The sequence below is a fragment of the Parambassis ranga genome, chromosome 14, assembly GCF_900634625.1.
Source record: "Parambassis ranga chromosome 14, fParRan2.1, whole genome shotgun sequence".
NCBI lineage: Eukaryota > Metazoa > Chordata > Actinopteri > Ambassidae > Parambassis > Parambassis ranga.
The window spans coordinates 6,647,933-6,661,953 of NC_041034.1; the positions used below are offsets into that span (position 1 = coordinate 6,647,933).

At 42.9% G+C, this 14,021-nt stretch overlaps 1 protein-coding gene across 1 annotated transcript in view; it reads right to left on the reverse strand.

Annotated features, from left to right (window-relative positions):
* pdlim4 (PDZ and LIM domain 4) overlaps positions 1-6,489 on the reverse strand; it is a 37,225-nt gene extending 30,736 nt beyond the window's left edge. Inside the window, exon 1 of the mRNA XM_028421662.1 lies at positions 6,230-6,489. Coding sequence (XP_028277463.1) covers positions 6,230-6,322 — 93 coding nt within the window. The 5' untranslated portion in view covers positions 6,323-6,489. The remainder of the gene's footprint in view (positions 1-6,229) is intronic.
* Positions 6,490-14,021: the final 7,532 nt, after the last annotated feature.

Consider the following 14,021-nt stretch of genomic DNA (forward strand, 5'->3'; position numbering starts at 1 on the left):
AACTGGGAAGAGCATTTTAAGAGCGAAGGCACACAAGTTCACGCTCCATCAAGCACTAATAGCTGAGTGGTGTGGTTCAGATGTGGCGTTCCTAATTTACAGCCTCTGACTGCCCCAATGTCCCTGACTCAGATCCGGTCAACTAAGAGGTCGCTGTGGGGAGAATGGATCAACCTGTGTGTGTGTGTGAAATATAATACCACCTAAACTGCATCTGCTATAAACAACAGCGCCTGTATAATGTAAGTAGTAGGAGTGTTGTACAGAAGGGAAAAGCATGTGGGGGTGGGACTTGTAACAGATTGCCGTTTGTCAGTTCTTCTGTTGACAGACACTAACTAGAGGTTATAGTTTAGCCCCGTCATTTAGCACGACCTCTCCGGTGAGGATGCATTTTTAAATGTTTGCGTGAGCTTTGGGTTCGTGCCTGGGTTGTTTCATAGTGAGCTAACCCCCCACCCCCCAACACACACACACACAGAGTGAGTAATACCACCTCTGGGTCAAGCCCTGGAGAGTGGTACATGAATCACACACACACACAGAGTGGTATGCCAAGTACCACAGTGGCATGACTGAGGTCATCACTAGAGGACGAACATTCCAGACTGTAAGGAAATGTAAGGATGATGTGGTTCAGACATAATCACGATGTGCTATATTTACACAGTACATGTAGGGTGACGTAAAGAGTTAAATCCACAGAGCTTTATGGATAAATGCAATTAGGTTTTCACTCTATGGTCTGAGCATGAGGCTTCATGACTGACATTTGTTTACCCTAATATTTTATTTTTGTCTTCTTGTTCCTAAGTGAAGGACTCCACCTGCAGTGGAGTCGCAACTGTGGCTACACCTTTCAACATACACCCATCCATCCATCCTCAAACCGCTTATCCGACTTTTCAATATATGACCCAATAGACAATAATCTTTAAGGTGAAATACAAATAGTAAACAGCACCTTTTACAGGCATCTCACAGGCGGCTATGATGGATCTGTGGGAACACTGATGGTGCAGAAAGCAACTTGGCAATCTAAACAGTCATAAAAGGGGCTGCTCCACAAACAGTGACACAGTTAAATGCTAGCAGATAGAGCGGTTAGCAAATGACAGCCTCCTGTCACACAGAGTCATCATGTGGCACGCTGAGGCTTGGTGAATATGTGCTGGAACGCGGTTTTCACGGTGGGCATGTGTGCGGAGAGGCTGAGAAAGCTGTTTGTGTACGTATACGAACACACTTTCCCTCCAGTGTGACTTCAGCCTCGGGGCAAAGTCTACTCTGACGTGTCATTATCCAAATCAACACTTGCTGATCGGTTGTTTCTGAGGTTTATTTGAGAGGAATAATCTCACGTAATGTCCATTCAAATTGTTGTTCTCATGCATGAATTCCACAGAGACGCTTTTTCTTTTCTTTTTTTTCCCCCTTGCTGGGTGGGAGCGCTCGGACTAATTCCTGGCAGCGTGTCAGACGCCTTTTGTTTTCTTCTTGGACTTGCGATAGGGAACCGTGGTTATGACCTTGGTGACGCTTTGGAAAGCCATTACACAGCCTAGGGGTGTGAGGTTCTGACTGGTGTGTGTTAATCACACTCAAACAAAAGAGAGCGAATCTGCCAAGACCAATAAGCAACGCTGCAGCTGATGATTAAACATGTAGGGGTTAAGACTTTAATGAGGAGGAATGGGAGAGTCGGTCGAACTTAATTGCAGCCAGTAATGCATTCCTGTACAAATAGTGTGACCAGAATATTGCACATCAATATTAGTCATGAGTAAAAGCACAGCTGTGAATATGATTTGTAATCAGATTAGTAATAATTCTGACTGATTTTTTCCACACGATGTGCATCTTTTTTTCCACCATGTGATGCATAAACATGTAGAGTAACATACGCGTGTTGACAACATGAGGGCTTATGAGGGAAAGCGCATAACTCGACACTCACTTTATGAGCAGAGAGAGCAGGACTGCACAATGCTTTTCATATTGATGTAAAACTCTAACATACTCACTGACAACAGCAACATTCTTCCTAAGTCAGTTTCACACATTAAAATAACCAGATGAGCTGGAAAAGCTCAAGGCTTCACATTGTTCAAGAAGGACACAGCCGCACAGGACAACAGGAAATTCTTCGAGAGCACCATCTGTTATCTGTCTCTCAGTTTGCCGTGGAGATGCAGCATCTATAATTCTGAGCCGAGCAGCCCCAGAGCTGACGATTATAACCTGCAGCGTCCCAGAAACAACCAGTGCGGCTTTGGGTCACATGTCCTGCCTCTCTGGTATGTAGCAGAGACAGAGAGGAACAGCATGCAGAGATTAAAGGGTAAAAAGGACGCTGAGTTCAAGTTTTATTTGTTCTTAATTCATATTCTGTGATTCTAATAAAATCGGAACATCATGACTAGGTGGTCAAACGCAGATTCCAAGAATAATAACCAGAATTGCATTCATGTAAGCTCTCTGTCTCTTATTTAAAACACTAACCACAAAGGCAAAACACTGTTTATGATGAGGGTGGGCATGGAATCGGATGGAAACAACATATGATGAATGTCAGTTGATTCTGACTGTATACTCAACACAATGAGCCACAGATGGCGTACATAAACATCCTAATGGAGAACAAGCCTTCAGGTTTTGTTAATCACATTTTTGTGGTGACCAAATGGAGAATTAAACCAACAAGAACTTTTTCAATTATCGTTCAATCATTTAAGTCACTTGTCCAAAAAATACTAACTATAGTGCCGAGCAATAAATCATAAATCATACATAGTCAATGAAACTATAAACTACATTTGAATACATACAAAAACAGACGTTCTTCATTTTACCAGGTATAAAAAAACCTGACTGCAGCCACATGTTCCTACTTAAATGTTCATCGGCCTCAGTTTTGGACCGAGTTAGCTAGCAACTATTAGCTAGCTAGTTCACTTATTCAAGTGACGCTAACAGTGCACCCGCATCATGATTGAGCATGAAGCGTGACACCTTCACTCTTCATCCTCATCCTCTGAGGACTCTGAACTTCCATCAGTCCGGGTGCACTGTCCTCTCTGTCGCCTGCAGCATGCCTGCAGCTTTCTGTCCAGTTTGCTGACATGGCCCAAAATCTTTAGCTTTGATAAAAACATTTTGTATTGACGGTAAGAACTCTCACTCCAACCACTATTTACCCTCATACACATGTGCATTACCACACAATGAGACAAGCGATCAGGAGAAAGTCAGACATCTGCTGTGAACAAGATCTTTGTTACAACGAAGACAATGATTTTTATCTGACTCGTTTTATCCAGGAGAGTGAATAAACATGTGACATTTGCTTGTTGCAAAAAATGAGAAATGTGTCTTTGTTTGACCAAGTTGTTTTGATGCCTACACGAAATCAAACAAACCGAATGGATATGGGTATGGGACGAATGGTTGGACATCTGAACTTTGGGGTTCAGAGAGATTTCCTCTGTTCATCTTCATCAAGATAAACATATATAACGTAGGTGTCTGGACAGACAGTGATTCTGTGCAAGTGTTTGGTTCATTATTTACTCGACGCTCAGTTGTGAATTCCCTGTCTGACGACGTCCGTTTGCCATTTGGCAGGACTGACAAGTGTCCTGCGTCACCTTCTGTCTGGAAGTCAGTTTGACATGAGTTTACAAACGTGCTTATAGCACAGCTGCCACATTCATCGCTTCCTCTTCAAATGCTTCTACAGTTACATCAGTGAATTTATAGGTTTCTCTGGCAGTCAGTCCCTCTCATTCACACTGAGCCATTTAACAAGCTGACACACACACATACACACACAGTATCACAGCAAAAGTTTCCAGAGTTATATAGACACGCCATCAACTGGCTCAAGTCCTAATGGGCTGGCGGGGGACTAATGGGCTTATCCTGGAACATTATCACCTTAAGCAAAGAACCAGCTGCTGCCATCAGAACCTGTTTTCTGGTATTTACAACTTTCACATCTCATAGTGTAAGTGTGTCATAGCATGGCATTCACAATAAAGTTAAAACAAAACTCCCAAAAGAAGCATTTTTAAGTCTCTACAAGTCATAAACTAACCTTCTCTGACAAACTCTCACAAACTCTTCCTCCTTCCTCCATGTATCTCTTTCTCTGTCACCATTCAACACATTCTAATGGGTGCCTTGGGTGTGCTCAGCGCAGCAAGAATGTAACAATCATGTGATGGATTGCAAGTTTAGAGTTTGAAAAGTAACAGAATTCCTTTGCCACATTTCTAGTTATTACAGTTTTTTCTTAAATTCAATTTGGATTTATTCACTCACATAAACCAGAGTCCCAGACACCAGGATTAAACAATTATCGTTTCTTTTCTGCCAGTAAAACATTGTGTGGTGTCAGCTGATGTGACGTCAATTGCACATTGTAATAGGTGGTAGAAAGCAACAAAAAAAAAGTTCTTTACTCGGTAGTGTAATGTTCAAATCTGCTGCCAAAACACTACAGATTTATGCCACTCACATGACATATTTTGCTAAATATGCCTCCATCTCGACAGCTGCTTCCTTTTTTCAGAATTAGCCAAAAAAGAATAAATAAATAAATAAAGCCCCCTCTTCACTCCTGCAGGTGGCTCTTCCATGTGAGTGCTGCTTTTTTTTTATTGCCATCTTTGCCATATAACTGTCTGTTATGTGCAACCTGTCATTAATTTCATTGATGCAATCATTTAGGTTATGCAACGTTCGCTGCATGCCATGCTTTTCATACTGGCGGTTATGCAAGTATGCACTGATTAAACTGGTGAGAAACTGCGTGCTGAACAACTTATTGAAGATGTTAGGTATGCACCGCAAAGCCTGTGATGTTCTAAACAACAGTTGGAGTTTAAAGTCAGCATGAAACACAGCATGCTCGCTCTGTAAACTTGCTCGTTTTCCCAAATGAATTCTGGTCGTGGGCATGCACACCCTGTTGGAATCTCCCTTAACAAACCAACTGCAACGTGAGGATCAAACAGAAAGTCTGCGCTCTCTCCACAGAAAGATGGATCCAGAGGAGGTGTCGTGTTTAATTTCTGGACTTTTTAAAGCTTCACCTGAGTGCGATTTGAAGAGTCAAAGGTGCCAAGTTAGCAAGTGAGTCTCATTAATGTGAGAATGTTGAAACCATAAACCCAGATGACTTTTGACTTTTGCTCTGTTTGCCATATCATTTAATGCATCCCATTGTGTAATAGCAGCAGGTTTAAAAATGCAGCGCAGAGAGCACTTTGGTGAACCCTCAGGGCTTCGTCTGCCCCTCTCTCTCCCTCTCAAATTCGTTAATCGCCCGCCATAAATCTAAAAATTACACCTCCAGCTTGAAGTGCTGCAGCCCTGTAGTTAAAGGGTCGGTTAGGGGGGCTGGTGATACAGCTGAGCACAACACCTGGAATCCCTCAGCAGCACCAATGAGGTCTGATGAAAAACAAATGTCAGCGCCCCCCCTCCTTTTCAGCCTGTCCCTTCTGTAAAGCCCTGCAGCACTACCGGGGCTGTGTTTACCCTGGCCAGGATGGCTACTGCCAGATCTGCTGCCAGCACACTGACTCCTGACCCACATTGTAAGGGTCAGGAAAGTTCATGAGACTTTGTGGGTGCTACTAACACTATTTCACAACCATATATCAACACAATAATAGTAGTGCTACGTCAAAGTATACGTTTCAAATGCCACATATTCACCTGAGCTTACTCTTGGTTACAATGTGAAACTAAATGATTGGTATATTTTACATATATTTCACTTATTTATCTCAAAATTAAGACCCTGATCAAAGGGGTTAAATGCATATTCAAATATGTATGACATTATATTACTAGTAGAATAATAAGGGTGGAAAACTAAACATTAAAGTGTCCTCATGTTGTGTGTCAGCATGTCTGCTGAAGCCACTCACACACTGGATTACAATGACTCACTGAGCTGTAATTTGGCTGCCAGAAATTAGTCGCCACCATCTGCCTGCTTTCAAAGTAAAGCTCCTCATTATGCACACAATTACTGCCGTTAGGGATAACACACCTTCGTGACCACTTGTTGTGTTTACAACAAATTAACCGAGCCACTTCTTGCCTTACTCAGTTTCCCTACATCCCTCGCGCTGCGCAGTGTCTTTCTGCCAGTCCCTTCGGTATTTTACGCACGCTTCAATGAATGGATGGAACCGAGAGACTCGTTGCTACCTACCCTGGAGATGGTTAACGGTGTGCTGAAATCCCGTCCTCCCACCAGGCGAAAACCCCACGGAGAGGGTCCCTGTAGCGTCACGGTCTGGGGCATAGTTTGGTTTATGGACTGCGAGAGACAGACAGACAGATGACCGGCAGCCTGAGAGGGGAAATGTCCGCCGTTTCTTTGTTTTTAAAAAAATAGGGGATCTACAGTAGTAGCCAGAGTCCTCTGCCTGCAGCTGCTAGGCAACGCTGTCCCGGCTCTGAAAACTTTCCTCCCCACTTGATTCAAGTTTAAATAACGAAGCCGCCTCTGACGTGGGAGGAGACGGACCGATCCGCCCTTCAGCCGGTCTATACAGAGAGGGGAGGAGGAGGAGGAGGGTGCTCCATCAGCTAGTACTATGAGAGAAGGAGAAATCTTTTATTGTTAAAAACTGCAGGTGTACATGTGGGAAAGTGCGCATCCAGCAACAGACAGGAGGTGTTTGAATATTCATATTTAATATTATTCCTTCATTTTACCATCAATCAATATGTGTTCAGACCTCCTTATTTATGATCAGTTATATTTTGGTGCTTATACTGATTTTAATTTTGATTATAAGCTTCTTCTTTTGATCATTCACTTATTGTGAAGATGATTTTAAACAGATGCATGTTAATAGCAGGATTCTAGAATTATTCGAGACTCAAAAAGTGATGATAAAATATCTAAAAATTGCATTTTTTTAACTTATCAAACTGAGCCATTGAAATGTTCCCATCACCCCTGAGGGGATTTTGATGACATATGATCATATAGCTATAATAAATAGTACAGGATAAAGCTGATAAATAATTAAATCTGGATCTTTCTTTGCCCCTTTTTTGGCATCCAAGAGCTCTCTTACCTTAACACCTTGTATAGATGTGCACCTAAAATCCTCCTGCTTGCTGTCTTGCCAACTGTTATGTGTGACAGAAGCTTCTCTGATCATCCACACACCAATTAAGCAATGACACCAGCAATCAGGGGGAGGTGGAACATGGTGGTGTCATACAACCTTTGAAGCAATAAGTAATTATTAAATTATATGCACCTCAGAAATGTGACACCATCTCCATGCAGAGTCTGACCTCACATCAGTCCAGCACTGTGTTCATCAAATGTAACAAGTAACTACAAACACTGTAGACCGCAACTGGTACTGAATAAATTTTGCTGGCGCAGCCATTCTTTAAATAAACTTAAAATGCCGGAATAACATGATGAAGGAAACATACAACACCACCAGGTTCACTTTGGCCTGCACACACACACACATTGCAGCAGTGGCCATTTATTAAGAATTGCACACCGGTGTGTGACCCCGCCCACTTTCAATTAAGAGCACACAATGACATAGCTCAACAAATTTTCCTCTAGTTTCCCTGATGTATTTACCATTATCAGCCAGAATCTATGTCCATATATGTTTATCAATTAGCTACGCAATCAAGATCTCTCTGCCAGATTATTCTCAAATTGTCAGGAGACTGTGAGATGGCGGACACAAATGCAGACTTAGCCACAGGTGAAAACAAACTCAGTTCCTTTAATATAAGCCAGGGTTCGGTACACGGGTGATCAGTCAGCGTGGCAAAGGTACAAGGGACAAAAGGCAAAACCGTAGACAAGAGTCCAAGCAGGGTCAAAACACAAAGGATCAAAAAACACAGGGCTGAACACTAAAACACCAAATTACTCACTGAAACCAACTGGCTGAAGAAAGGCTGGGACACTCGGATTACTCACAAGACGAACTGGCAACAAGGGGCAGGAAACACACAGGCTTTATACACAGGAGGGCGGGAAGACAATTGGACACAGGTGAAGCACATTAGGGCGGAGCAGGTAATCACAGGAGGGGGAAGGGAGCACACATGAGGAAGGGGAAGTAAACAGAACTGAAACACAAGGGAAAGATCAAATTTCAAAATAAAACAGGAAGTGACTAGTAAAACTAAAACTAATACAAACAGAAAATGAACTACAAAATAAAAGACCTGGCTGAAACCGTGACACAAATTGTCACATGTGTTACTACTTGAGTTAGTTTTTGCCCTATGATTAAGGGGGTTTTGTAGACAGTCAACAACTGGGTTGATTGGAACTTTTTAGTAATGCAGTGTCTGATTTGCAAATATTCCCTATTAGTACTTCTGGATTGAGCCAAAGAGAGGCATACAACTGTTTATGACATGAAAGTGTGAATTTCCTGAACCTTTTCCCAGACCTCACAAGAATGTTTAATGACTGGATTTACGTCTTCCCTTTTATTGTTGAAATGTTGGGATATTACACAAATGGGGCGAAATGGTGTGGCGAGAATATTCTCTATAGTGGCCCACTCTAGACTCGATGTTGTTCTCCTCCAACGATTAGTTAACTTGGCCATTTCAAATGACAGATTATACAATCTAACATCAGGTTGTTATGATCCTGTGTTTGCTTCTTGTTTTGTTTTCATATTGTTTATTCTTCCTGTTATTTATTATTATTTTGAGATTATTTTGCATCTTCCTTCCTCGTCCTGTGTTTCCTCTCTTCACCCTTCTGTCGTCCTCCTGTCTTCTCTGCTGTTCTTCCTCCCTCTTGTTCTCAGCTCCTCAGTCCTTTCCTCTCTCCTCCTGTAGCCTCCTCCCTTAGCTCTGCCATCCCTCATGTACCAGTAGTCATTGTGTTGTCTTGTGCTCCGTCTTAGTCTCTAGTCCTGGTTGTCTGTGTTTTTCCCCTGATCTCCCTCATGTGCTCACAGTGTCGTCTTGTATTCCCTCCTTTTGTGTCCACCTGTGTCTCGTCCTCCTTCCCTACTTTAGTCTTGTGCTCTCCTTTGTCTTTGTTGGATCTTTGTCGCTGTTTCCCTGTGATGTGTCTAGTCTCCCCTGCGTTCCTCTGCAGTGTTCACCTCCTCAGTTCACCTTGGTCTCGTGTTGTCTCGCCCTCCCTTGGATTACCCTCACCCTCATGGTTTGCCTTGGTTTCTTCCCTCTTGTTTGCCTGCCTAGATTTGTTTTTGCCTTAGACCTCAGCACTGTTTACAGTTGCTCGCCTTTTGCTCTCCCTGTTTTTGGACTACTTAAGTTTTCCTGTTTGGAATAAAGTTCCTTTTGTTTTTTAACGGTTGTCTGCGCCTGGGTCCTGAACTTACCAACATCACACATAACACAGGTAAGGGGAGAGCCCTTTTTCTTTAGAAGGGGGGGGGGTCTTTACTGAATCCTTTTTAGGATAACAGTTACTTTAAAAAATAAATATGAAAAACAGTATAGTGGAAGGAAGAGTGAAAGGACGATGAAGAAAATGACAAAAAAAACACAAAAATAACACAAACGGGAAAAAGTTGTTGCCAGTTTCCAGATGTAGCACGAGATGGTGAAAAGCCGGCAGAAGACACGAGATAGAAACCTCCTGGTCCTGCTCACCAAGCTCTGTTCTACTTTTTCAGTAGGGCGACTCTCAGGAAGACTCGACTTTGACACAGAGCATACTTCTTCTTCTGAGCCAAAAGAAGACTGAGACCACTTATCCTCCTCTGTGGCCCCCTTCTCTTCAGGTGTGCTCTGTGGTGAAGATGACTTACAGCTTTTCAAGGTCCGCTTGAGTTTCCTGACTTTTTTAGCCTTGGTAACCACTGTTTCAGTGGCATGGTCGTCACTGTCTGATGTTACAGGGACAACCTTGTTGCAAAAAGGTTTTTTAAATGCCCCCTTAACTCTTCCGAAGAGTTTTTTCTTGCCCTTTTTCTGAGCTTCTTCACTTTCAGTGTACTCTTTTTCAGTCTTGTGGGACCAGGAGGAACTTGAAGAGATTGTTATGGAAGACTGAGACCACTGATCCTGCTCTGTGTCCCCCTTCTCTTCAGGTGTGGTCTGTGGTGAAGATGACTTACAGCTTTTCAAGGTCTGCTTGAGTTTCCTGACTTTTTTAGCCTTGGAAACAGTTGTTTCAGGGGCATGGTCATCACTGTCTGATGTTACAGGGACAACCTTGTTGCTAAAACGTTTTTTAAATGCCCCCTTAACTCTTCTGAAGAATGTTTTCTTGTCCTTTTTCTGAGCTTCTTTACTTTCAATGGAATCCTCTTCTTTTACAGTGGACTCTTGGGACCAGGAGGAACTTGAACAGAGTGTTGTGGAAGAGATGGTGGAGGAATGAGCTCTAATCTCAGCAAGTGCTACTATGCTACAGTCATCCTCAGTAAATGCTGACCCCTGTCCTGTTTTTTCACATTCTGTGCTCTTCAGTAAAGTAACATTTTCTGTGGTCTCTAGGAATCCCAAAGCACTTGGAGGGCTTGTTGGGGAGGCAATTTGGAGGGCAGGTGAGGTAGCGTGTTCCCCTTCATCTTTTATATCTTCTTGGTCTATAAGGGGGACTTGAATACTGGGACTGGATCTTGTGTCACAGACCTTATAAGACATGTCTGCCAATTTGGGGCTCAACACCTCTCCCTCAGTAACTGGAATAGGGCTCGAAGCCTTACCGATTTTTTCATCATCCTGGACAACAATTGCTTGTTTTCCCTCGTCATCTCCTTCTGAACCAAAAGAAGACTGAGACCATGCATTCTCCTCTGTGGCCCCCTTCTCTTCAGGTGTGCTCTGTGGTGAAGATGACTTACAACTTTTCAAGGTCCGCTTGAGTTTCCGGACTTTTTTAGCCTTGGAAACCCTTGTTTCAGGGGCATGGTCGTCACTGTCTGATGTTACAAGGACAACCTTGTTGCTAAAACGTTTTTCAAATGCCCCCTTAACTCTTCCGAAGAATTTTTTCTTGCCCTTTTTCTGAGCTTCTTCACTTTCAGTGCACTCTTTTTCAGTCTCGTGGGACCGGGTGGAACTTGAAGAGACTGTTATGGAAGACTGAGACCACTTATCCTCCTCTGTGTCCCCCTTCTCTTCAGGTGTGCTCTGTGGTGAAGATGACTGACAGCTTTTCAAGGTCCACTTGAGTTTCCTGACTTTTTTAGCCTTGGAAACCCTTGTTTCAGGGGCATGGTCGTCACTGTCTGATGTTACAGGGACAACCTTGTTGCTAAAACGTTTTTTAAATGCCCCCTTAACTCTTCCGAAGAATTTTTTCTTGCCCTTTTTCTGAGCTTCTTCACTTTCAGTGCACTCTTTTTCAGTCTCGTGGGACCGGGTGGAACTTGAAGAGACTGTTATGGAAGACTGAGACCACTTATCCTCCTCTGTGTCCCCCTTCTCTTCAGGTGTGCTCTGTGGTGAAGATGACTGACAGCTTTTCAAGGTCCACTTGAGTTTCCTGACTTTTTTAGCCTTGGAAACCATTATTTCAGGGGCATGGTCGTCACTGTCTGATGTTACAAGGACAACCTTGTTGTTAAAACGTTTTTTAGATGCCCCCTTAACTCTTCCGAAGAATTTTTTCTTGCCCTTTTTCTGAGCTTCTTCACTTTCAGTACATTCTTTTTCAGTCTCGTGGGACCGGGAGGAACTTGAAGAGAGTGTTATGGAAGACTGAGACCACGTATCCTGCTCTGTGGCCCCCTTCTCTTTAGGTGTGCTCTGTGGTGAAGATGACTTACAGCTTTTCAAGGTCCGCTTGAGTTTCCTGACTTTTTTAGCCTTGGAAACCCTTGTTTCAGTGGCATGGTCATCACTGTCTGTTACAGGGACAAGCTTTTTGCTAAAACTTTTTTTAAATACCCCCTTAACTCTTCTGAAGAATTTTTTCTTGCCCTTTTTCTGAGCTTCTTCACTTTCAGTGCACTCTTTTTCAGTCTTGTGGGACCGGGAGGAACTTGAAGAGAGTGTTATGGAAGACTGTGACCATGCATTCTCCTCTGTGGCCCCCTTCTCTTCAGGTGTGCTCTGTGGTGAAGATGACTTACAACTTTTCAAGGTCCGCTTGAGTTTCCGGACTTTTTTAGCCTTGGAAACCCTTGTTTCAGGGGCATGGTCGTCACTGTCTGATGTTACAAGGACAACCTTGTTGCTAAAACGTTTTTTAAATGCCCCCTTAACTCTTCCGAAGAATTTTTTCTTGCCCTTTTTCTGAGCTTCTTCACTTTCAGTGGACTCGTTTTCTTTTACAGTGGACTCTTGGGACCAAGAGGAACTTGAAGAGAGCGCTGTGGAAGACCCCTGTCCTGTTTGTTTGTTTGTTGAAAGTGAAGTGACACTTTCTCTGGTCTCTTTGAATCCTAAAGCACTTGGAGGGCTTGTTGGGGAAAAAAGTTGGAGCACAGGTGTTATAGCGTGTTCCCATTCATCATAGTCCATCAGGTCGGCAAAAAGTTCCTCTTCCTTAAGATCCTTAAAATACTCACAAAACTTTTTTTGCCCAGCAAAACACTTTTGAAGATATTGGTGGGTCATCTCCAATGCCACATCCTTGCCATATTTGTCATTCCAGCTGAAAACTAGTTCTTTTAACTCAGAAATATTCTGAGAAGTTACTTCCGAGTCACACACAAAAGCATTGACAATATCGTCAATACACCAAGTGGTGAAGTCCGTATTAGTTTTCATTTCCTTAAAATGCTTTTCCTGGAACATAAAAAAAGAATATGGTTGGTAGTATTATCCTTAGCGATTAAGTCCTAATTAGGTCAAGAGAAGTCCTCGTCAATAAATTCTGACACTCAAAAATAGGATTTTTCGTTGTCATTGTAATGTTTAGAACTGTTGCTAGCAACAACATTGAACAATGATGACACCTGATGACACAACATACCAACTGTGACATCATAGCGGCATGAAGGCAAACCTGTATGACTCAATTTTGTTGAAAGCAAATGATTGTTCCTGGCTCACTTAAGCAGAGCCATGTGTATGAAAAAGTAATGTTAAGGATGCTGTACAGTGCTTTTTTCAGGCCTCCCCCAATTTATCAGTGGATTTTGTAGTATCCTCTCTGCCCCACTTCTTGATACTTTCATTTCCCCAGCCAATTACCGAGTGAGTCACAGAGCTAGAGTACTGCACAGGGTTATGAGCTCATAGACATTCCCTGGGAATGTGTCTTTTAGACATGTGGAGCTTTGTCTGAAAATCTGAGTCAGTTGTAGAGCAGACTGGATCTTGGCAGCAGGTGTAACGTCACCGCGTGGGTGAAGCTTTGGATAAACTTTGCACAATGAGCTGCTGTGATGCAACAACAAAGTCGGCTGGGTACATGAGAAAGGATACTCACAGTGATGATGCAATAGGTGCAAGCACTTTGACAAAGGCAAACAGACGTGAGGAAAAATACGAGTCAGATAAGGTCCCTCTAAGTCAGCGAGGGGAATAATCCGGATCAATCCAGCGTGCACAAGAAACCCAAGTTCAATAAAGAATCCATTTTGAGCTGAGACTGCACTGTTTCAGACTGAAGGTAAAACGCAGTCATTTGTATAGAAAGCCATGTTTCCAAAGGTGTCACCAAAAAGTATATACAGACCTTCTGCCGAGGCTACATCAAAGGATGACAAACCAAAGAACATGGAGGGTTCAGAGGGCTGTAGTCTGCGCTGAAGATTTATTGAGCAGATCAGCAGGCTGACATCTTCTTCAAAGACGAGTTGCAATAAATCTGAGCCAAACTACAGAGAGCTCCCGTCCCTCTGTTCTTTTTTTTCTCCCCCCCCCCCCGGATGGCCATCATTTGACATACCCCGAGCACACTAAAGAGTCCTTTTAAAGCACTACAGCCCTATTCACTATCTGATTTTGTGTTACGTAACCAAGAGGAATACAGGTATGAGAAGACGTTTTGCCGTCTGTCTGGTTTTAATTATGTGATCTTAACATCGAAAGCAATTTCATACACACATACT